The sequence below is a fragment of the Anopheles ziemanni genome, chromosome 3, assembly GCF_943734765.1.
Source record: "Anopheles ziemanni chromosome 3, idAnoZiCoDA_A2_x.2, whole genome shotgun sequence".
In the NCBI taxonomy this organism is placed as follows: Eukaryota; Metazoa; Arthropoda; class Insecta; order Diptera; family Culicidae; genus Anopheles; species Anopheles ziemanni.
In genome coordinates this window covers 78,328,456-78,353,413 of record NC_080706.1, presented here as the reverse complement: position 1 = coordinate 78,353,413, position 24,958 = coordinate 78,328,456, and the positions used below count along the sequence as shown (strand labels likewise).

Here is a 24,958-nt window from a genome sequence, read left to right as displayed (position 1 = left end):
CCGGGTTTTGGCTGGAGGATCTGAATTAAAATCACTAATGTTTCGTTAATGTGCTATAGAAGGTAATTTTTTAAATTAAATGTATCGAATTCGTTGGCGAAATTCAGGTTCTACAAATTTTGTGTTACTTGTTCAGTTATTTCTTTCAAATTTGTTCAAATGTTTAGTTTCTCTTTAGAAATCAGCTGGGCTCAAAATATGAATATTGAGAAATATAATAGAATATGTGAATATTGAGAAACATAAGCAGTATTCCTGCTTCTACTACTTGGTACGTTCATTCTCATTGTCAGTTTACTCAATGAGCAAAGCAGCTATCTTTTGATAGGTATACAACTATCGGCAAGTAAAATCAACAAAGTTATACATAAAGATCAACATTTTGTTGACGAAACAAGTTTTTCGCTGCCCGATGAAACAGAAGCTCGCATTGCATCTACAAACCATTTAACTGGAAAGGTTTCTCTTGTCCGTCGTAATGGAAAAAAATGTTGGATAAATTACCGAACCCTCCCACCGTCCCATCCCGGGAGCTTCGCAGAAGAAAAATTGAACATGTTCACTTTCCAAACAACTCCCATAAAAATCCATCGACAGGCATGGAAATTATCCATGTCCAGTAAGAGGAAACTTTTTCTCTGAGGGAAAAACATTTACAGCTGGTCAGCTTCGGTTCAACTGGCCGTGTTGGACATCCCAGGTTTTGTTTTTCTTCCAGGGGTTGAGACGAAAAGTAAACCTGTAGCGAAACAAAGCAGGCTAAGAACAAAGAAAATCACCAATAAAAAGGCCCAAAGTTAGAATATTTTCCTGTGGTCTGGAAGGATTTATACGTCAACCTCAGTGTTACCACCGTCCGCCACGAAATTCCCTCCCGCTTCGAAATGGGAAAATATGGAACGAGCAACGGACGAGGACAACAATCTGTCCATCGGTGTGGGAACAATCCGACGCAACATTCGAACAGGTTTTGGGACAATTCTGTCGTCCGCTGGGTGATGTTAAAAAAGCTTACCGTTTGGGCCGAAGTATACGCATTAGTTGTTCACGGTTTTCCTTCGATTTTCACCCCCCTTCTACAGGCAATGCCCAAATAAAACAAAAACTCGCACAAAAAGAAGAATAAATAAAACTACATTCTTGATACGAGGCGGCCATTTGGCTTGTTGTTGTTCCTCGCAGTAACGTTTAACATTTGCCTTTTTATGGTACTTTTTGCAAATGTTCTTTTTATGTGTTTCGTTGAAGCAACGCAGCAAGAAAGAAGAAACATGTGGCCAGAAGAATCCGGTGGGAAACATTGAACATTTTCCACTCGCTCACGTAACCACCGTGCTGGACACTTGCGACTTGTGTGTTTGAATACTGCTGGACACACATGCGATAACACACACACACACACGCAGGGAAGGTGAATGAAAAACATCCACATCCGGGGGTAAACATGCAAACATTGGCAAATCCAACTTTCACACTCCGATGGCCCCGAGGAGCGCCCCTATCCACTCGATGAAGCGATCACATCGTGTCCATCCGGGAAATCGTTAGCCCGAAGTTGGAGTTTGAACCCCGGAGGGATTGCACCAACCGGGAAACTTTTAGCCCGAGCTGTGGTGGTGCAGCACCGGGTTCTGTTTTGAATAAATAAATGAACGATGAAATCGTATCGACGGAAAAAGGGGTTTCCCGGAGGATCCCACTGCTCCGGAGAAGTGGCTTGATCCCGCAGGACAGCTTCGAAGGTTGGTTTAAACTTTTCCTATTTTTTTCCACCATCCCCCCCCATAAACACCGGCAACCAGGCTGGGAGTAACGCGCGTTATTGGCGAGCAGTGTTTGAGCGAAGCGTTTGCTTCTGGTCAACCGACCGATTACTGCCCGATAAGGAAATCATTTTCCTCCGGTCCCGCTTTCTGATGGTTTTCTCGTTTACCTCGTATTTTGTTACTTTGTCCGCTTGCTGAATTTTCCTCTTGCCTAAAGGGATTCCGCAATCTGTTTCATCTGAATGCTTAAACTTTCCTCATTGGCGATGCGAATTTTTGTCCCCCCTTTCCAATTCCCTGGTCGATTAATTTCCTTCCAGTAAAGGAACGGGCATTCTAGCACAGAAAAGCAACTGGCGACAATGCGGGTGTTGTTGTTCGAAATAAACACTTGTAGAAAGTACTGAATCTCGCAATTCATTTTCCCAATATGGGAATACACCTCAACACGTTCATGTTGTTGGCCTTTTAACATGTGTCTATTTTTATTTCTTTCCGTACCATTACTAATTTCAACTCTTCTTCGACTAAGATTTGTGTAATATTTATTCTCATCAATTATGGCCGATTATGGCATTTCCGGCAGGCCTGTGGATTATTCCATTAGAAGCATGCTCCATTCCAGCTGGACACATCGATTGCTTTTCGTCACGGTTATTATGCTAATGAGTATCAGAGAGACTTGCGTTCGGTACTAAATGGTGGGTCCGATCATCTATGGGTTGAGTTCTAACAGTATTGTGTACTTTACGTTACGGTTACTTCAGTTAATGACATGTCGATTTTGTTGTGCTTGCCAATTATTTAAATGTTTTCTTTCTTCAAATCTTGTTTAATAGTTTGTTCGGTAAATTTGGTGAGCCATTGGGCTCATAAACGCCCGTTTTGGTTTTCTTAAGGTACAAAATGTATACGTACGTACATCCAAACGTTAATTTTTTGTTTTGTATCATTTCCATCAAAAAGGTTCATAGTGCAAATAAATAGTTTTTCTTCATTTTTTTTTTGACTCCCCTCTCTCTTCCAAATGCAAATAGAGTGTGGCTTGTGCGATAAACTTTCCTCAGAAGACACAGCTACAGACACCGAAGCATCGGAAGACCTACACGGAAGCGGGAACTAACAATTCACTAAGCGGGTCAAACAGCCTATCGAGACGTGTTGTCTAAGTGTATCTAAACCTTTTCCTCCGAACGATTCAACAAGCGTTGGAAGGGACCATATACCAATTTCTACACGTTTATTTCCCGGTTTGTACGGTTTTTGTGTTTTTTCCATTCTCTTAAGCTATCCCAAAACGAGGAGAACAAAACTTAACATACAAACGACTAGAAATACAATTCCATCAGTTTTACATCAGCACTTGGTGCCCTGCACTACAGTGTTACACTACAGTCTTGTACTCTACGAGTTGCGAAATTGTGTTATCGTGTCCTTGCTAAAGGACACTAATGGATAGAGCGGATCGGGAAGTACTAAGAGTAATATTGTGTTATTCGTCAGTTGAGTATCGTTTCGATAACGGTTCACTACTTCAGTATATAATTTGTTTCCCGTGCGCTGCTGGCTTACCCTCTTTCTGTTAACGTGCGATTCTTAATATAGGTCGCATTCTTTTTCCCTGCACGGTCCTAGTTTATATCACCATTCTTGATTGAGTAAGTTATGAACAGCGGATGAGCAATGTTTGTTGGTTGTTGTTTCATAAGAGTTAAAAAAGGACGATTAATAGTTTCCATTTGCGTTGAGCTGATACGTCTAAATATTGCCATTAACTTTCGCGTTCACCTCTCGCCTAACAACTAACAACAGGTCGCAAGGAGATTGCGGTTGCAGTCATCTCCATCCTGAACAGCACTCTTCCACTTCCCAGACATAAATTCTACCTCTACCATGTTAACGATGAGTAAAATTGTTACAGTTTTTGCTCTCACTACTCGCTTATTGTTTAATACTACCTCGTTCTGTCTAAACATCATTGGCCAAGCTATGGGTTTGAACACTAACAATTAGTCTCTACATCGAGGACTTCTCAAATACAAAAAAAAAATCCATTAGCTAGGAAAACTTAGTTCTCATAAAATACAAATATCGCAGGTTAAAACAAACGAAAATAATGTAAAAGTACCTTTCTTGTACTCGGTCGTAAATAGGCTTAATACTTAATCGGTGGTTTTTGGCATTCGTTATTGATCTATCGATTTCAGTAGGTGTTACAGGTTGCCATACGGATTCGATTCGATATTCGGGTGGTTCCAGAGGGTAAGGTTCGTGGTTCCGGAATTCTTCTCTCTTTTCTTTTCGATTTCACCGGTGGGCGGATGCAGTCTTTGGAGGGAGTAGTTTGTGAGAAGAGCAGGATAGCGGACACGTGCCTTTGATTTGCATTTTATGTTATTTTTAACTTCTGCTGTGGTTTTGCCACCATAAATTCGTCCTTAGAAATTTCCGCTCGTTTTCCGGTTGAATGGCAAAGGGTGATTTCATTTGGAAATATAAAAATATCGGTGTGTTCCAAATGTGGCTGTTTCTGGTACTGCTCACTGCTTTATCATTTTTTTAGAGGGTATTCCTCTAGAAAATATTGTAGGCACTTTCGAGCAAATGATGTTCTCATTGCAACCCCCTAGATCGTGTGAATTTTTTCATCTTTGTTTCATAGAAAATGTTTCATCCGTCCTCATCTCCCAGGGATGCTTGCATCGATCGCGTAAGGGAAAGATAAAGCTTTTGAAGTTGGAATAATGGGTGGAGATGGTGCTTGTGGCATGGTAAATGAAAGTAAACGGATGTATAACGGACGCCGACTTTACATCACCAAACAGTCGTCACACTCGCCCTGACCATCGTCCGCGCAGTCACAGAACCCACAGTCACCACCCGGACCGGACTCTTCGAACGCACAGCAAGTGCAGCACTCTTCTTCGACTGGTTCGATTGTCACATCCGGTGTGGATAGCTATGGAAACATAAATCCATCGTTAACATATGTATATTTAGCAACGCAGTAACCGTTGACTTTTTTTCAGTGTCTTACCGGCTCGTTGCTTATAACGCCTTCCACATGTGCCGTTGCACTGGATGAAGCGCCCGGGAAGAGCATTTCCGGCGGAAACAGATACGTATCGTAGTAGTAATGGCTGTGGGTGATCTTGATGTGCTGCTTCAGCTTCTCCTGGGACTCGATGGGCATATCACAGAGTGGACACTTGAAGCTCATCATTACGCTATCGGATCCATCCATCTCGTTCACAAACAATTTCCGCTTTGGGCCACTTGGCGGAAAATTAAAACCTACCGAGGACTTCGTGTTGTGTGAGGTAAAATGTGTGCCAGTTGTTGGGCCCGCCCAAAACTTTGTTCCATTCACCACATGTTAGCACACCACGATGAGGATCCGCAGTTTTCCATACTGAAATCCGACATAAGATTTGGTACCGCACCACGGGAAACCTGTGCACGAACTTCTCAACGCAGAAGTGTTGTTTGTCGCTTGTCGGGGACACCGTGTACGGTCGTTTGCTAAAGGACGTCCATGGAAGGATAAATATGTTTCAAAAGTAAACGCTGAAGATGCGTTTAGCGATTTTATCCTCCAGGTAGGTTTTGTACACTGACAGCAAATGTCCTTTTGCAATAGAGTTCCTTTGCGGAGTTCAATGTCTTGTGCTAGTTCAGTCAGAGCAATCCGGATTAAATCTTCAAATTATTAGGTTTGCAGTTCAATGTTTATTTAAAAAAAAGAACCAATATTATAAAGTAATGTGAAGTAATTTCAAGTGAGATTTCCGGTCAATTGATCTGCGAATTAGACTTCAAAGGTAACAAAACGGGAGGGATTCGGAGTATTAAAAAACTTTAGGATTGTCCCCATCACTAGCTGACTCTAGTATAGTAAGCACAAGCTTCGGGCACCAAAGTGTTGAACCAAACCAAATGCCGCTGCCACACAGACCGCGTTCCGCAGCGCGTTGTCAAATTTGACAACGCAGAAACTACTCGATTTGCTTGATCCTAGCGCGTTTTGCGTAGCCGCGAAGCCTCTCGCTCTATCTCAAAGATGTCCCGTTCTACCGAAAGCTCTGATTTGTCTTTTCAAAACAATTCAAATATTCAACGTTAACTATAACGGACAACTAAACGAGTGTTCTAATATTCTCGTTTCAATGATAGGGAAACTGTATTAGGTCGTTATAAATTTACACTTATATATGCGACGTTATATTTTCCATTCTATGAAGACATTCTACAACGTTTACTGATAATGGTTTTATTATATTGGTAAGACGTGAACGAAAGGAAGGGATGGAGACGTTGTAGTCAAACAAGTGGCTAGAGCTATTGAAGGAATACATGGCGCAGACAAAATGGATCATTCTGGGAGAAATGTGTACGGCTGGTGGGAATAAGGAAAGGTGACCTTTCCAGAAGGATATAGGAAGGGACATAGAGAGGAATATGGGACAGGAGTTCCGGGGCGTCAGTGGAGTGCAGGAGAAGTTGGGCGATGAAAGTAGCTTGAGTGTTCCGGTGGCGAGTCTGAATTGAGGATAGACCCAACAATTGACACCGCGACTCGTAAGGCGGGAGGGAGGAGGCATTGCTGCCGAGAAGACGCCTCACCGCCAGACGCGTGAAGCATCTCTGCACCCCTTCTAACCGTCCCACGGCAATGACACCTGTTAGGGTCCATACCCCGGAAGCATACTCGAGCATCCGTCTGACCCAACAACAGTAAAGCGCCAGCAAGCAGCGCGGGTCCCGCACCTCCGACGCTAGGCGAGATATAAGCCTGCCCGCAGAAGGACAAGGTGACATCCAGCCACACCCCAAGGCCCTTGATAGCCGACACCCACTACAAAGCTACCCTACCAATATAGTAGTCGTGGGTCACCCCAGCGGATCGACTGAAGGATATAACACAACAATTAAATGTGCAAAACGGTTGAGGGATTCTTGAAGGAGTATGAAGTCGGAAGGAGAGGATATGGGAAGGAATAATTTTACTTCGTCAGCATACAGCAAGTGCCCGTTATTAGGCACCACACCAAACACCCTCGCTGATCTCCATCAGGTTGCAAGTGTGGATGTCACAGGGGGTATGAGCAAGGCCCGTAGGGCCAGGGGCCACCGACTCAGCCTGGCCAACGAAAACGCTTGGACAGTGCATGGTGAAAAGTTCACAGAAGCCTTGAGGAGAGAAAGCGGTCTCTGCGGTGAAAGACATGGAATGGGAAAGGCGAGAGGAACCGGCACCCAGCGCGGATGTTAAAGTACCCCCAAACAAGAAAACACATCGAGGGAGTTAAATAGTTTCTAGAAGTATTCCTTCCATCCTTTTCACCATTGTCAACACGGGAAAGTAAAATCAAATTAAGAAACATTTATTATTCACATGGAATTTTGGAATAATATGTTAAAATGTGAAACGATTAGATTCGGATTAGCAGAGCAATCACGTTACACGTCCTGTTCGTTTGAGGGTTGAAGCAAAAGAGAAAGACTTTTATTCTCGGGTTGATGTCCCTGCTGACATTTGCTGTTCGTCCGTTTACATGTTCGGTTTGACTTCTTACGCGTTGCCTAATATTCAACACTCCTCCTCAACGCGTAATTATTACTCAATTAGCTCCTCCTAAATCTATACAGCCAAACCTATCATTTCTACGAGTTTCTGCATTTTCAATCTCGCCAAAGGTTTTGTAAGGAGGTCAGCTATCATTTCTTCCGAAGGACAGTATGCACATTTCATATCACCTTTCTTGATTAGATCTTTCGTAAAGTGATATCTCGTAGCAATGTGCTTGGTCCTATTGCTCAACTTTTCTCCATCTAATAGTTTAAGACAGCTCTGATTATCTTCGTAGACTATAACTTCTTGTTCGTCGTTAAGTTCCTTTAGAAGTAATCTAAGCCATGTTGCCTCTTGCATTGCTTCCGATAATGCTATGAACTCTGCTTCTGTGGTTGAAAGTGACACACAACTCTGTTTCCTACATGCCCAACTAACTGTGCCACCATTCACTTGAAATACGTAACCACTGTTCGATTTCCTATCCTTTTTGTTTTCTGCCCAATCAGAATCGCAGTATCCGATCACTCCGTTTCTTGTACCTATCTTGCTTAGCCGCAAACGAAACTCGCTTGTTCCCTTCAAGTATCGTACCACCCTTTTCACTTCATTCCAATCTCTTTGTGTGGGTCTTACCGTTTTCTGGCTTAAGATCGAAACGGCTGCTGCGATGTCTGGTCGCGTATTAATCGCTATATACAGTAGCTTACCGATCATTTTCTGATAGTCGTAATTACTTGGAAGTGCATCACCTTCTTCTTCAGTCTTAACGTATTCGGGGTCGAGAGGAATGTAGGAGATCTTCGCATCGACTAGGCCACTAGCTTTGATCACGTCGCTTATGTACTTCCTCTGGCTCAGGAAATAATCTCCTCGTTTGTCCTTTTCTATTTCGATTCCTAAAAAGAAACAAACGTCCCCGATAACATTAACTTCAAAGGAACTCTGTAGTCCCGTAAGTAAAGATGAAATCATTCCGGGATCTTCACCAGCCACTATCAAATCATCTACATAGACGAGCACGTAACACCATTTTCCTAGTTGTTGCTTTCGATATAAACAGGTGTCTGCCAAACAACTGGTAAAACCTTGGCGTTTCAACTCCTCGTGCAGTTTCAAATTCCATGATCGTGCCGCCTGTTTCAGTCCATAAAGACCCTTATTCAGTTTACAGACTTTTCCATCAGCATTCACACCACACGGAAGTCGCATGTAAATCTCCTCATCTAGCTCAGCATACAAGAATGCGGTTTTGATGTCATATTGCTTTATCATCATTTTCCTTTTAGCTGCTACTGACATCAAAGTACGAAAGGTTGTTTGCCTGACTACTGGAGCAAATACTTCGTCGTAATCCTTTCCATACTGCTGGCTAAACCCTTGTGCGACTAAACGGGCTTTGTATCGACACAATTTCCCATCTGCATCGGTTTTACGTTTATAAACCCATTTGCACCCAATTGCTTTACGTCCTGGAGGCAAATCCACTAACGTCCATGTCTCATTAGCATCTATTGATTCCAGCTCTTCTGCCATAGCTTGCTTCCACTTATCAGCATCCAAGGAATCCATTGCCTCTGCAAAGCTCTTCGGTTCGTCGCTGGACAATTCTCGTTGACATGCAGCAATCCCATCTGGTTCGTCTTCCGGACTAGCATAATCAACATCACTGCTATCGTCCGACGATGCAAAACCTGTTGGTTTCGTTCTGGAAATCACATAGTCCTTATACTTTTCCGGTACTTTATGCTGACGTGTACTTCGTCTCACTGCCGGAGACACTTGCTCACTCGCAGTAGTTGATGGAGTATTCATGCCGGCCTGCGATGATGTATCGTTCACTCCAACTGTGCTATTCGTTGCGCGCACCGATTCGTCTTCACACAACTGGTCGCTTCCCTGTGCTTCACTAAAATCTAGCAATACTTTACTAGCACCTTTGGGAATCTCCTCATTATTTTCACCACCTTCATTGATGAAAATAACGTCACGACCTTTCAATAGGCACCCCGCAGCTGGATCATAAAGTCGATACCCTTTCGTGTCTTCTTCGAATCCAGTAAGTACACATTCTCTGGATTTCGGGTCCCACTTCCGTCTTTTTATCTTTGGTATCTGAACCATTGCTTTCGTACCAAACACCCGAATATGCGCTAAATCGGGTTTCCGACCACTCCACACCTCCTCCGGAGTCAAATCATGGCCATTCGTAGGAGATCTATTTATTAAGTATACGGCAGTCTGCACAGCCTCCGCCCAGAACGGTTTTGGTAGTTTCGCTTCGTATAACAAGCATCGTGCTCGCTCCACAATGGTACGGTTAGCACGCTCTGCCATCCCGTTCTGCTCTGGCGTGTAATCATTAGTCGTCTGATGCCGTATGCCATGCTTCTCTAAGTACACTTGAAATATTCCGTTGATGTACTCCTTTCCATTGTCGGTTCGTAGAACCTTTATTTGTCGTCCACACTGTCGTTCTGCCTTTGCGTGAAAATGCTTGAAGCACTTTAATACTTCATCTGCTGACTTGCTTTTCAGAAAATAAACAGACACTCGTCGTGACATATCATCGATAAAACTTAAATAATACCGATTACCTCCCAACGATGGCACTTCCATCGGACCAGAGATATCCGAGTGTATTACTTCTAGCAATCCATCAGCTCTCGTTCCACTACTACTAAACGGCAGGCGCGTTTGTTTTCCCATGGGACAAATTCGACAGTCACTGATTGCACCTTTATCGCTCATCATCACACCACTAACCACACCGTTAGCCAGCTTCCGCAAGCTGTTTGCGTTTATGTGCCCCAAACGCTTGTGCCAGATCTCCATCGAGACACTTGATGAGCAGGCCATTACCTTGTCATTTCGTCTACGCGTGTTCCTCTCCACCATTTTGAAAAGATCGTTCACCATTTCTCCAGTCGCAATAACGTTGCCATCGTTGTTGATTATCCGGCAACCTTCGTTATTAAACACGACTATATTCCCCTTCTTTACTATCTGGGCCACCGATAGTAAATTCATCGAAAGATCAGGAATATACTGAACGTTGTGAACTGGTAGAGCACCCCCTAGATCGCTCTCCGCTGGGTAGATTCGTGCAACACCACATGCTTTTATCTGCATTGCATTTTTGTTTGCTGCCACGATCGTTCCACTTTTATACTTTACAGCATCCAAGAGCTCCAGGTTCCTCGTCATATGCATTGTGGCTCCCGAGTCCACATACCAATCGCTCTCCGCTCCCTCACCGACACTTAGTAACACTGCACCCAACGCATTCCCCTTTGCACTCGCTGAATTTTCAATGCAATGCCTGGCGATGTGACCAAATTTATTGCATTTCCAGCACTTGGGGCCTTTCCGATCGTTTCTTTTGCCCTGGTTCGTTTTGCGTGCCGTATGTGTATCACCGCGTGCGACACATATCCTCTCGCTACGGGATGACTCTTCTTCTTCTTGCAGTAAAATTGTTTTTACCGAGTCGCCCGTTATGATCGTACCTGAATTTTTCAACGCCATCACCATCGGCTGGTAGCGTTCAGGTAGTCCGGCAAGAAGCAGCGCACCAACAAAACGATCTGCAATTTCGAACCCGATCGCGCTCAATTGGTGGCAGGTAGATATCATTCTATTCGCATACGCTTCCATGGATCCGCAGCTCTCCAAGTCGGTTCGAATTAGCTTGTACAGCAACCCGACTTCTCGAGTCAAGCCCGTCTCTTCGAACGCTTCACAAAGCTTTTGCCACGCTTTCTGTGCAGTATGAGTCTCCTTCACATGGTAATAATTATGCGGTTCCAATAATAGAATAATTTTTCCACGTGCTTTTCGATCTTTCACTGGATCCACTGCCTCCAATGTTCCATCGGCTTTAACCGTTGGTTGAACAGCGTCCCAAAGGTCCTCGACTTCTAATAAAGTTTGTACGGCGAATTTCCACGTTGACCAATTCTCGCGTCCAATTAATCTTTCGATTCCGAGAGTTTTATTTAATTCCGCCATTATGGGATTCTGGGCCCATAACCTGTTAAAATGTGAAACGATTAGATTCGGATTAGCAGAGCAATCACGTTACACGTCCTGTTCGTTTGAGGGTTGAAGCAAAAGAGAAAGACTTTTATTCTCGGGTTGATGTCCCTGCTGACATTTGCTGTTCGTCCGTTTACATGTTCGGTTTGACTTCTTACGCGTTGCCTAATATTCAACATAATAAACAGCTAAAAATATCGCGAATAATGAAAACCATCTTAACACGAACAATAAACAATAACATGGTATCGTTTATTGAATAACTAACTTCATATCAATAATTGTAACGTCCCTTTTTTGAAATTGAAGGCATTTCTGGCGTTCAAAAAAGTGCTCGATCCAAATTTTTTGACAACGCGCTGCGTTGTCTTTCCCATACAAAACGAAAAACCCACCATTTCTGGGTTGAATACTTGACGCGGTTTAAAAAGCTCTGGAGCGGTAGAGCTTGAGATGCTGCGGCAACCGCGGTGTGTGTGGCGTGCCCGAAACAGTTGATCATTAATCTGTGCTTATGGTAGACATCTGTATCTGTTTTTCGGTACGTTGGGCATCCGCATTTGCCGGATTTTATTTTTTTTTGCACGGAAAGCAAAAAGGGTTTCCACTTCCTCAGATCATATTCAGTATCGGACTTTATTTGTATTCATTAAGCACGTTCTGTTCTTTTGCTCAATGGACTATGTTTAGGAGTTTTTGAACAAGTTATTCGAATCCAACACGTGGTTGATTTTCAATATTGACCAAATGGTTTATTAACTTATCTCACATACAACACACAACGACCATAATAACACTTATCAAGCTATGCAATTTATCACTATCTTATAAGAAATTCCTAAACAACAATTAACAACGACGTTCACGAGTGTAAAATAAATCACATTTCACGACGTTGGACGACGTTGGACGAGTGTAAATTTTCACGACGTTGGACAAGTGTAAAATAAATCACATTTTAGTCAGAATAGTATTCCGTCGACCTGGAGTCCAGTATTTATGGCATTGGAAAACAGATTGTCACGATCCCAATCGATTGCCATTTGGACGTGTTTGGCAATGCAATTCGTAGATAAGCCTGATAAACCGTAATTCACCAGTAAAATTGACGGAAGCATCCTTATCGGAGGTTGCTCACATTATCGAACAACAACCCTTACATCCATCGCAATCCCCACAGCCATCGCAATCCCCACATCCATCGTCGCCCCCACAATCACAACAGCAACATCCGTCCGACGATTCGACTGCATTCTGCAGAAACAAGAGTGACAAAAAACTTCAATAAATAAAACATTGCTATTGAAAGGAGTTAACTGGACGAAAATGTTGTGCTACTTTTAGTGGTGATGTGCATGACCTACCTTTACGTGCTGGACAGCTATGATGGTTTCTGGCGATGCCATAATCGCGACGACGTCATCCAACACCGTCGGAACGTGCTGATACGTTTCGTTGTAGTATGCTGGGTGTACTTCCTTCATATGCTCCTCGAGTGCTTCTTGTGTCTCGTAAAAGGACACGCAGAGAGGACATTTATAATCCATCAAGCTTTATTGTTTTCTCTTATAAAACTTCCAAAGAATATAAAATCAGATATCACGCGCTGGATCACATCAAACGAAGTAAAGCAAGCGATTAAGACGGCGTCACACACGATTCGCTATAATCCTTTTCCTAGCCGAGCAAAAGTAATACTGGTTCTGACCCGGCGTGAGCATAAACAGCAATCCGTCGCCCGGTCGACAATGAGCAAGAGATTAGAGAGTACACTCATGTGCCCTTCCTATACCACCTGCAACACGTGCTCGTGTCCGTTACATCCGCGATGGTCGCCGTTCGTAATCTATTGTAGCGCACCTTCCATCCACTTTCCTTCCGTGTTGCCCTCTCCATCCTAAAAGTGTCGTAGCTGATACACCTGCTGCTCTGCAAGACTTCCATCACTATGAAATTTTGTGTGAGATGATGCCAAAATGTATACCAGAAGAGGACAATCACTAATAGGTCATACTTGGTGTGTTGACAAGCTTTACATATCCTAGCAACTTTTTGATCATCTTTCTTAAACCACAGCCTTTTTTGTACAATCAGCATTCGAAAAGTGTTATGAGTTACAAACATGTTTTATGATCATTAATTCACATTATTTGATTGTATCTACTTATTTCAGATTGAAAGGATTTACGTTCAAACACAATATGGATTGATTTGTTGGAATTATGTGTGACAAAATTTTTACTGCACGATGTTAATTTTGCACAAGTGTAAAAGCGGCATAGCTGATAAGGCAAGCACAAGCTACGCAGAAGTTGGCTTTGTAAACATGTCTACATGACAGCTCTGTGAGACAGTAGCATAGCTCACCTTCAACGTTTTGCGTATCCTGGGTGAAGCGTTCGAGTTTGTTTATGTTTTACATTCATTCGGTTTGTTTACGGTACCAAAGCAATAGTTTTGCGTATTCGAAAGAAAAACCATGTTTCACATTTATCCAAATTTACTTCAGGATTCAACTGTATTTTTTCGTCATTTCTTTTTGCTTACTAAGCGTATTGTGTTCCCTTTGCTATATTGGCAGTGTAAAATTACCAATTTATAACCGGCACATGATTGATGATCCACATTAAAAAAAAACAACAGTTTGTTCGAAATAGGCTTAAGGACGATACACACAACATAGAACATTTAATTCGTTTGTTTTAACATAAGTTTAGTCGAACAAATATCTCTCTATCTCTAGAAGACATCATTTACCCTACCGTAACCATATGCGCTTATATCCCTAAACTATCCCAGAAGAGGGATCCACAAGTATTAACAAGGTCGATTGAGTAAGTCTGTTCAGTTCTCCAAGACACTAGTAAACACTGTACTGAGGAGTTTAAGGCAGCCCTGTATTAGCGATATATATAATTTCGCCGACGAATGAGAGCAATCTGCATGGCATTAGGAATCACTTGTCACGGATCAATCAAAATCGTTTTCCGATTGGCACCAGTAGTGAGGAAATACAATTAGTTGATAGGTCGGATAAATTACAACACTTTGGACTGATAGGATGGACGGAAGCTCCCGTTATCTTATCGGAAGTGGGTCACATTATCGAACAGGAACAGCAATCCCCACAATCGATGCAATCCCCACAACCGATGCAATCCCCACAATCACAACAATCTCCGCAGCTGCACAGTCCACATCCGTCGCCACACTCGAGGCAACTGCACAGACCTCCACAGCTGGCAATTCCGGCGCAGCCGAAGCAGTCGCCGCATCCGCACAGGTCCCCGCACCCGCAGCAGTCACACTCGCCGGCCCCTTCACCACCGGCTCCATCGTCGCAGCAGAAACAACATCCATCCGTCGACTCGACTCCATCAACTCCAGTCTACGAAAACAAGAGAGCGAGAGAGATTTTCCAAATCAGTATCAGGATTACTAATCAGCTGGCGGATGACGCATCCGGTGTGGAGTTTCCGTCGTAAACTATCGTACACTGTTGGCTGGTTGTGTGCGTGACCTACCGTAACGGTCGTGGCATTAGTGACCGCCCCTACCGATGTGCCGATCGTGGCGACGTCATTCAACACCATCGGTACGAACAGATAACTGTCGTAGTAAAATGTTGTGTGCGCTTCCTTTACATGCTCCCCGAGATCATCTTGCTTTTCAAAGAACAAATCGCAAACCGGACACTTGAAATCCATCACGCTTTTTGATTTCTAATCGTTTGCACACTGGTAATCACGCACTAAATCAAATGAATCGCACATAAGAACGCAAAAACGAAAAAATGATGGCGCGCACCACAATTCTACGACCGTAAACCATGCCGGACAGAGGCAAAACTGGTTCCGAAACTGCTTGAGCATAAACAACAACCCCCTTCGCTCGGTCGACAAAAAGGTAAGAGAGCGTGGCGCGTTTTTGATGCCAACGTCAGGACGGACTTTGACAAAAAGTGTAGACGCACAACCTTCTCGCGAGAACTTGAATGTTCAGCAGAAGCAAATGCGCACGAAACATGAATGGCATTTCAAGGAACAATTTTACGGACCAAATGGATCCTAACTCCAATTTTAAAGGCATATTCAACGAATACTTTTTTCCGATCTTTTCATCTGCTATAATGCATATTCACAAAGGTACCCGTTCGCGGCGCTGGTTGTTTTCAACGCGAGACTCCCTCTATTCAGCTGCCTTTGGTCCTCGTCTCAAGCGCTTAGTTCCGAGCCAAGACTTTACCAACAGAACTAGCTAGTTTCGGATATCTTTCGTTGGAAGACGATCTTCACACGTCAGACAACTAACTGAGACTGTCTGTGGGAACATACCAGAAGTTCAGCTTCGAGACGGACTCGAAGTGTCTGATTTTATTTCAATTTGCTTCGGCCTATATTTAAATCCTGCTCCTGTTAGCTAAAGAACCTAAGCAAGTTAGAAGATCTCGCTCTAGAATTTGGGAGAGTCTCCCAACGTTGGATCCTCTAGCTCGGTGGTCGGCATACATTTCCTGAAAAGGGCCAGATGACTAAAAGGTAACCGAAAGTCCGGGCCAGATATCTTAAACGATGATGTAATATTTTCAAAGTAGTATCCTTTTGAATGAACTTGAACTTTTAGTAGTAAAGTTATATACAAAAGTAGTACAAGATAAAGTATTTGAAATTTAATCGTTAAACTATTTTTAATCATTTTCATACTTATTATCGTTGAATTTTGATTTTTCTTTTCAACAGAACACCTCGTTGAACAATTTAAATCTTCATGTTTGGGAGGAAAACTAACGTACATCAGGCGCAAATCCGATAAAAATTGAGATGGGTTTTTTGTATGAAGCACTAAAATTTTCTTACGGGTCGGATAAAACCAATTTGGAGGGCCTTATCACGTTAAGCGCTACGCGCAAATTGTACTACTTCCCGTTCTGCCAGCGATTCGTAGAAACGCCGGCCTACCCAACGGGCTCTGTCGGCCCGAGCAGACCGACGCCGGCTTACGGGGAAGAACACTGTCGGCCCCATGGGGCCGACGTAGCGCTTAACGTGTTATTTGACCCGCGGACCGGACTTTGCCGACCCCTGCTCTATTTGATTGCTACGCGATCCTCCCTTCTAATCATCTCGCTTTCCGCTTGTGAGAAATGTGTCCCTAGAATCGTTTCGATCGATCTTGCATCACGCGTTTAAAGCTGTCGCTGCACACATACACACGAGTTGGGCGCTTCTTGCGTTCGTCTTAAATTGAACGGACCCATTTCTGGAATTTTTCAGCGTTTTTTTTTTTGGATCAATGTTCTGGGACACTATTGTCTCCTTTTTTGTTCACGTTCTTTATCACGCACTTACTCTTTACGCGGGCCATCTCAAAGGTTAAATTTTATGACTTGAACTTGTTTGACATCATTTTTGTTTCTATGTTGAACGAGACTTATCGTTCGTCCATAATAAGCAACTTGAGCAACCTTTGCTTCATTTGTTTGTAATTTTTTTGCAAATACACTGCAAGTAGTACAAGCACGTGATTCATTCTCAAAATTCACAAAATTGTGTGTACGAAATTGAAGCCTCTGCGTATACGTAAAACGTTCGTTTAATAAAAAATTTAATCAATATTTCAATCAACTTCACCTTATCACTTCTGCGAACTACAAAAAAATCGAGATTCCACAATTTTTAACAAGTTCGTTTAAACGATACTTACAAGCACTGTACAAGTTTAAGAGAGCCCTATTTTATTGAAAACATGCTTCATCCAACGAATGCGAGTAATGTTTTCGGCATTAGAAATCACAGGGGGTTTACATTGGCTTACAATCGCACACCGCGCAACATTCCAAACAGCCCCCTCCGCAATCCCCACATTCGCCACATTCGCCACAACCGCCGCATTCACCGATCTCGCCACATTCGCCGGCCCCATCGCCCGCACCTCCTTCTGCCACCTTGAGTCCATCCACTTCCGTCTACGAAAATGAGATAATGCTAAATTACTAAAGATTACTAATCGGCCACCGGATGCAGGGATAGCAAAGCGGAGCAAAAGTGGTTGATACCACTAGAGGAGACTAGCAAACTAGTGAGTTTTTGGGTGCACAACACCTGTAGTTTTAAAAATTTGATGCGTGACATTAGCTAAAGTAAACAAAAATGGATTGCAAAAACACTAACTTGGGCACGATTAAGCCTCCCTAAAAAATTCAACTTTATGAACATCAAACTTCCGTGTAATAGACCACTTGTCTTCTGACCACTTGTTTTCTAAACATTAACACTAGCATAAATTAACGTTCTATTAAAACGTGTATATGTATCACTAAAATATCATATAGGTTGTTCGCGCGTTATGGCGCCAACGTTCTTTTGCTCCGCCTTATGATTATATGTATATCCGGTGGATTTGTTTTTTCGGGATGAAAATAAAGCAGAACACTTGCGGGTGGTACCTACCGTTATGGGGTTGGCGTCTGTGGTGTGACCAAGCGGTGTGCCACTCGTGGTGGCGTAATTTAGCTCCGGGAGAAAAAGCTGATTAGTGCCGCAGTAGAACGCTGTGTGCGATTCCTTCACATGTTCCTCGAGATCGTCTCGCGTGTTGAAGAACGACTCGCAATGAGGACATTTACAATCCATCACCCCTTTCGGTTTCGAAATCTTCAAAAATGTAGTGTGCACAAGAAACCGCAAACGGAATCACAACAAGCGCACTAGCACGCACCAAAAATGGGAAGATAGTGGCACGCACACGACACGCTACTACCTTGTACCATGCCGGACAGACGCAAAACTTGTTCTGAACCAGAGTATAAGCAGATTCTTTTCCCTCGGAAGGCCACGATCAAGAGAGTGGAGAGAATGAGATTCGGCATCACATATGAGATTTATTTAGAGGACGAGGTCGGTTCAAAATAGTAGCATACTGTAATATCCATCATATATAACAACCAACCAACACCACGTGGTGATTCCTGTGAGATGTGTAATTTTTGGTTGCGCGAAATGCTTCCATGATTTCTCCTTTCCTTTCTCTCTCTTCTTTTTCTCCTACCACTTCTATTAAAAAGTATGCGTCGCATAATGTAAATAGAAATAGATATGAATTAAAACGCATAGGTCGGTAAAGAGGAGTACGCCAACTGAAATTATTTAATAAGATAAGATTCGTATAAAAACGACTTTTAATCTTATTATAAATAAAATATACGGACTTGATCAAAAAAACTCTTTTACCTATATTTTAGTTTCTAGCACTTTTTCACAGTTTGGCCCCTGTCCGGAAAAGTTCAACAACCCGTGGGATCCCGCATCGCTTCATGGTCAGGTTTGTTGTTTTAAACAAATCGCTGGGTGAGCAAAACTAGATGAAAGCAAATTTTGGTACGAGCTTGTCAATCACTTTTCGAACTTTAATCTCACTGTTGCTAAAATCTTTCCTTCCTTTCCGGTATGACCGATCATGTTGTAGCACAAAGAAGTTAAGACGTAAGACGTATCGTATTAGTGAATGGGACCCATTTATGAATGGGCCAGTGATGTCAAACTTAGTTGATAGGTTTGCGTGCAAAAATTTAACAATGGTTGGAATCATGAAACTAGGTTCTAATCAGTGTGATTTTAGCTTAACAGTCAATTATAACTTTGACATTTTTGGTGTATTATGTTAGCTCTTATAGATTGAATCATATTCAGCTATGAATGATATCCAGGTTTTCATTTTTTTTTTTTTTTAATGTGGCACGACATCCCCTAGTGGGACAAGGCCTCTCTCCGAAGAGAGTTTGGTGTGACCGATAGATCGGTGGTGGTCAGCCGTTCGTAATACCGGAAGGTGCCAGACTCGAGATTCGATCCCACACCTGTGGTGTGGTGTTTCCTCGCGCTTCCGCTGCGCCATGGGCACCCCCAAGGTTTTCATTAGTTGTATGTTATTTTCTTGAGAAAATCAGTATCATTACATGAGCAATTTCCAGTAAAAAAAACTATAATGTGATGATTCAGTATGCCTGACAGCGAATACTAACCATTTATCCGGAATCACGCCAACATATAGAGGTAGACAACAATAAGAGAACACAAATAGTGTTCATGGAATACAAAATTGACGAACTACATAAACACTACGCATGTTCGGCAATCAGCTTGCTGTAGTAATTATGCAGTTTAACTTATCCTAACCCTCTACAAAAAAGCACAATAGTGTTGAATCGCAAAATATATTTAAATAAACTTAATATGATTTCGTCGGAATTTGAAAAACCATTCCATGTCTCCAATGCGCTTACGACGGAGTTCTTACTGTTAACCGTTTCGAATGAATGAACATATTTTCTATAACAAATCTGAAGGTGAAGTTTACACAAAATATGTATTCTATTTAAAAAAACCACTCAGAATTATTAAAATTTAATTAAACTAGCCGCAAACATGTTAGCGAGCTTTTTATCCTGACCAACTTTTTTTTACAAATGAATCAAAACTAAGATGACGGAAAACTATCGATCATAGTTGTTGTATCGAACTCAGATCGCATTTTAAAAACGTAAACTTTGATTTGGTATCACTTGCACATCACATTAAAAAACGCTTTTGTTTTAATTCTCCGTTACAACAGTGGTAAAAAAGAAACACTATCCTCTGCGCGCTAGAACACATAAATTGCTCTTGTCGACCGCCATATGTCGGATCAATGATGAGTATAACTTTCTTATAGAAATTGTTTAAATTGACGATGGTTAAGCCGTATGGAACGTATGAAACCCACAGTTCGTGGAACCACGAAGGCCAATAATCAACTGTCCATGTATTGTTTAAAGTGGGTCGCGGGCCGCATCCAACGTTCTTGTGGGTCGCATGTTTGACATCTCTGCTATGGACAAAAGTTATGTAAAACTATTCAATATCAAAATACAATACTTAGTAAATGGCACAGGGCAAAATCTAGGTCGCGCGTCAGATATCTGCTAATCCGTGATGCATTGAATTGAATTTAAGTTATCATTTTAGAGTGATTATGTTTTCAATTTATGCTTATCTGCCTACATTACCCAATGTCGATAAGCCGTCCTTATCAAACCTCCATTGACTGGTTTGTAATGGAACATATCTTGTTCGTTACTGTGCCGTCATCCAGCCGGGATTAAACTCACAATCTAAGTAGTAAAAAATGCTATCGGAATATACTTGCTACAAGCAAGTTTAATGTTTATGGTTTAGGTATCTATCGAACAAATTAGATAAGTGTAGCAGTTTTAATCGTTGTTCATATCTTAACGTATACTTAATTACGACATCTGTATCGGTACGTGCTTATCGCCCGAAACTGTCTCGCAAACTCAAAGTGCCAAAGGTAGCACAGCACGACATTTTAAGACCCTGCGGGGAAGGATCAGCGTGTTCGATGGATTTTACCCCTATGGAGTACGGAGTCCAAATCAAAAGAGCTTGTTCTTCTTAGACCTAGTTACCTGCATCGCTGAAGCGTACGCCGTGGCAGCACCAGCCAGCTCTCCAAGTTGATCCACGTCCAGCTGCTGAAGGTCTTGTGTGACCGATTCCGCGTTGGTTGTCAGTGCTTCCATTGCCAACCCGGGCGCGCTTGTAATCACCGTCGTCAACGTTGCCGTCGCTCCTTCGAAAGCATCTGTTAGAGTTGCTTGCGCCTCCCCCAAAGTTTCTTGGGCGTTATTCAACATTTCTTCCACGTTGGTCGTGGCGGTGCCCAGCATCGCAATCTGCGCCGGGGACACCTCCGTCTCGGTGATCTTGTCCACGACTTTCGTTAACTTCTTCTCTATACTGGACAGCTTTGGTTCTTCCTCATCGCCATCGCCGAGATCGAGCGAACGCAAAGCGGACGTTATACCGGATTCTTCATCGAACATTGGATTCACAAAGCCACGCGGGGCAATCTCCTCGCTATCCAGTGCGTCCGAGAATGGGCTAAACATTCCTTCACCCGAGGACATCTGACGTTCAGCGGCCATTTCACCAACCACCGGAGCACCACCCGGGGTGGCTCCGGTCTTACCACTACCGAACGCCAACGATAGTGGCAAACTGTTGACCAACGAACCGACCATAGCCGTTTGCTCCGCGGGGTCATCGTGCGGTATGCCAAGCTTTCTACGCACATTCCCTGACCCTTCACTCGGGTGTAACGGAGCACGTGCTTTTTTCATGCCCTCCAACAAGTTCTACCGAATACACTCACTTTAAATTTTTCACCTACTGGAGCGAACCGTTACTATTTCCGACAAAATTCAAACTAACCAACATAGTAACACTATCGGCTACGCTGACCGATATTTTTGGTTATCACTTAAACGATAAGATTAATCTTACTGTGCGTCTACACGGCGCTGTGACATTTCCGCGATCTGCATGTTCTGCGACAATGTGTGCTAACCGAAAATGTAAAAGTAATCAAAAAATAGCCCAAGTCGGTCATCTTTTATTTCACAAATGTCGCGGAAGCTCGCGATTGATCTGGCCAACGTTTTCGCCGCGACTTCTCACGACATTACAAAAATACCGTTATTCGTATGTAAAAATGATCATTGTAGTGTTTTGTTCGACGAGAAGGAGTTTTAATATCGTAAATAAATTTTCTGGCGTACTAGTTCAGTTTTTCCTCCATTTTTGTCTTTTGTGATTTGTTGAAGCAATAATATATGCGTTATGATTTTTACTCGATATTATAAAAAAATGTAAACTTTATTCGCTTAATTGGTTGGGGTTGAACTTGTTCGGACCGAACCTAGCTAAATACTAATTTCAAAATCGTCGCGAAGGTCTGTTTTATCGTTGCTGCTGCTTCGGGTGATCTTCAGTGACATGGCGTGTTGCTCTGCGATTGGTTTCTGGTCATTCGACATAGAATTCATGTTTATGTTCGCGACCGCGAAGGTTCTCGGTAGTCATGGAATGTGGTGACAACCTGCCGCGAGGGTGAAACATTATGCGAAGGCACTCACCCCCAAGATTGGGCGGTCGTCCTTGATCGGCTAGTATGGAGAGCAAACCTTGGGGTATGCAAATTCTTCAGCGGTACCGTTGCTGGCTGTGTGAAAGATGATTCTTCTTGACTTCTGGTTATTTGCAGGATGGTTTTGTTGCTTACCTTCTTGGTTCTATTCATGAGGAACTTGAATCCCATGTACGTTAGAATGTTGATAGCGATTCCAACAACCCGTTACCGATGGTTTGGTTAGTTTTACTGATCGGATGTGGTTTTTTTCTGCAGATTTTCGATGTTCAATTGTTGGATTCCAGCGCTAGTATTGGAGTTTCTATCCATTTGACCACTTTTGCGTATATTGGTGCTAAATACTCTACTTCGAACAATCTTCGGGGTTATGTTCGAGAAGGTTTCATTTTGAATGGTTACTGTGCAATTGGTTATTTCGATTATTGTTGGTTTGTTAACACGTTAAGCGCTATGCGCAAATTGCATTGCTTTCCGTTCTGCCAGCAATTCGTAGAAACGCCGGCCTACCTAACGGGTCCTGTCGGTCCGAGCAGACCGGCGCCGGCTTACGGGAAAGAACACTGTCGGCCCCACGAGACCGACGTAGTGCTTAAGTATTCGAGACCGATTGCGGAGCGGTCACAAGTGTCATTCCGGAATATATCTATAAGGAAAGATTGGGTGAAACTGGATTAAAGACAACAAGCACGAACTTCATACAGGCTTCAGGAGAAAAAATGGTGCCGTTAAGGAGATTAGCTATGGAAGTATGCACGCCATCGGGAGCAAAAGGAAAAATTAACGTGGTAGTAATTCCAACTACGCAGGCTGTAAGTTGTTTGATAGGAAGAGATGCTCTTGATTGGATATTCCTTAAATGGAGAAAAGTTTTTAAATCTATGCACAGTATAATTGGAGATAATGCAGGAAATCGGTGAAAATTTTAAGAACGAACCAAATATGGAAAATGGAAACGTTATTGAAGGTTACCAAGCGAGTTTAATTCTAAAGCCGGATGTTTGCCCAGTGTTTCATAAGGCTTACACCGGTACTTTCGACTTACTCAAACCAGTGGAGGAGGATATTGAAAAATTAATTAAAGAAGGAATATTAACTCCGTATAGAACATTGCAATGGGCTAGTGTAATAGCAGTAGTGCCCTAAACAGGAGATTGTCAGTTGAGCAATATCCTTTACCACGTATTGATGGCATATTTGCAAAAAAGCGAATTGGAACTTTTTCTGTAAGTTCTATTTGTCGAATTATTTTATGCACAAATAATTGCCTAATACTTTTAAGCACAAAATAAGGTGCTTGATCCGCGAGGGTTAGTTTTGAAGAATTTGATAGAAAAAAAAATTTCCACAAATAATTTTCTCCGTTGGTTAGCGTCTGAGAATTTGTTCACAATTACACTTGGTAGAGTTTTTAAACAATTATTTTATTCGCAAATAATCGTCTCTACCGGTTTTTCGGGTTAGTATTAGTGTTGGGCGAATTTATGCAAAATTGTCACTGCACTAAATACTTACAGGATGATTATCATCGTCCCGGAGTCTGCTAAATTGTCCGACGGATTCAGTTAAAGGTTTCATAGCTGCTTCTTCCTGGTGTGCTTAGATGGCGGGGAGCGGGGCCACAAATTTGCTACAAATAGCTGTTCAATTCAATTACTAACAATTATCGCAGCAGCATGTTTCTGAAACGATTTTATGTCATCAAGGATCTAAGGTTTAAGGATATTAATGGTATGTCATCAACTTGGTAGCGAAGAAAGGCCCAACACAAAGTACGTACAATCGAGTCATTTTACTTTAATGTTTACCTTAATCACATCGCTCATCTTATAGTTACTCTAATTATTTTTAACAAATAATTCTCCACCCGCCACCCAGCGGGCATCTGCTGACAATCGTTTCAAATTCTAAATAAATTAGTATGATGTAATCAGAGATGAAAGTGGGCTGAACAAACCGAATCTATCATCATCGAACCGTCGGAAACAAGCCGGCCATTAGGAAATGTAGTTTTTTATACATAGTGTTTGTTTAAGCCACGAGAGTAAGATGCACTTCCTTCCATGCGTTGTTAAAGTGCGAGAGAGAAATTATTTACGATGTAGTGCTCTATTAGATGCTGTGGGAAAACATGCTTCTGCACATCCCTTCGACCGACCGAGGACGCATTACCTTTGTTTACCTACAAATGGGACCTTGTTTATTTGCCCGTGAAGCATTCATTAACCTAGCATTATTTCCTAACATTTTCATACCAGCGAGTATCTCGGCAGAGTAAAGGTTTTTCCTAACGTTTGATTCCTACAGTTCATTCCACCTCTTCACTGTCCTGTCACTAATGCTATCCTAGGATACATATAACGCGTTGCCAGAAACAATAATACTAATCTCATCACTAGTCTCTCGACAACTTTCTGTAACTTTGCGTCATTCTGTCCGCTAAAACAGAAACCTTGTGTTTCTGTCTTCAACCAGCGCCATACTACATGCCCACGCTGTACTACAGCTGGAAGGGAACTGGACATAACGGCTTTAATTATTTTTTAATAACTGGCTTAGTTGGGTTTTTTTTCTTCAAACGTTTGTTAATTCATGTTCG

At 42.5% G+C, this 24,958-nt stretch overlaps 1 protein-coding gene across 1 annotated transcript; it reads right to left on the bottom strand.

Moving 5' to 3' along the window:
- Positions 1 to 4,518: 4,518 nt before the first annotated feature.
- LOC131288220 (uncharacterized) lies at positions 4,519 to 5,353 on the bottom strand. Its single transcript, XM_058317337.1, has 2 exons — positions 4,804 to 5,353; positions 4,519 to 4,725 (listed from the first exon to the last, which is right to left on the bottom strand). The coding sequence occupies exons 1-2, from the start codon at positions 5,008 to 5,010 to the stop codon at positions 4,576 to 4,578; spliced, it is 357 nt and encodes a 118-aa protein (XP_058173320.1). The 5' UTR covers positions 5,011 to 5,353; the 3' UTR covers positions 4,519 to 4,575.
- Between the last annotated feature and the right edge of the window lie 19,605 nt (positions 5,354 to 24,958).

Bases quoted from the DNA above. Each gene is read 5' to 3' on its own strand.
- LOC131288220 (XM_058317337.1), bottom strand. From the start codon at position 5,010: ATGGATGGATCCGATAGCGTAATGATGAGCTTCAAGTGTCCACTCTGT. The intron at 4,726-4,803 runs GTAAGACACTGA...ATGTTTCCATAG, and splicing joins GCGTTATAAGCAACGAGCCG to CTATCCACACCGGATGTGAC.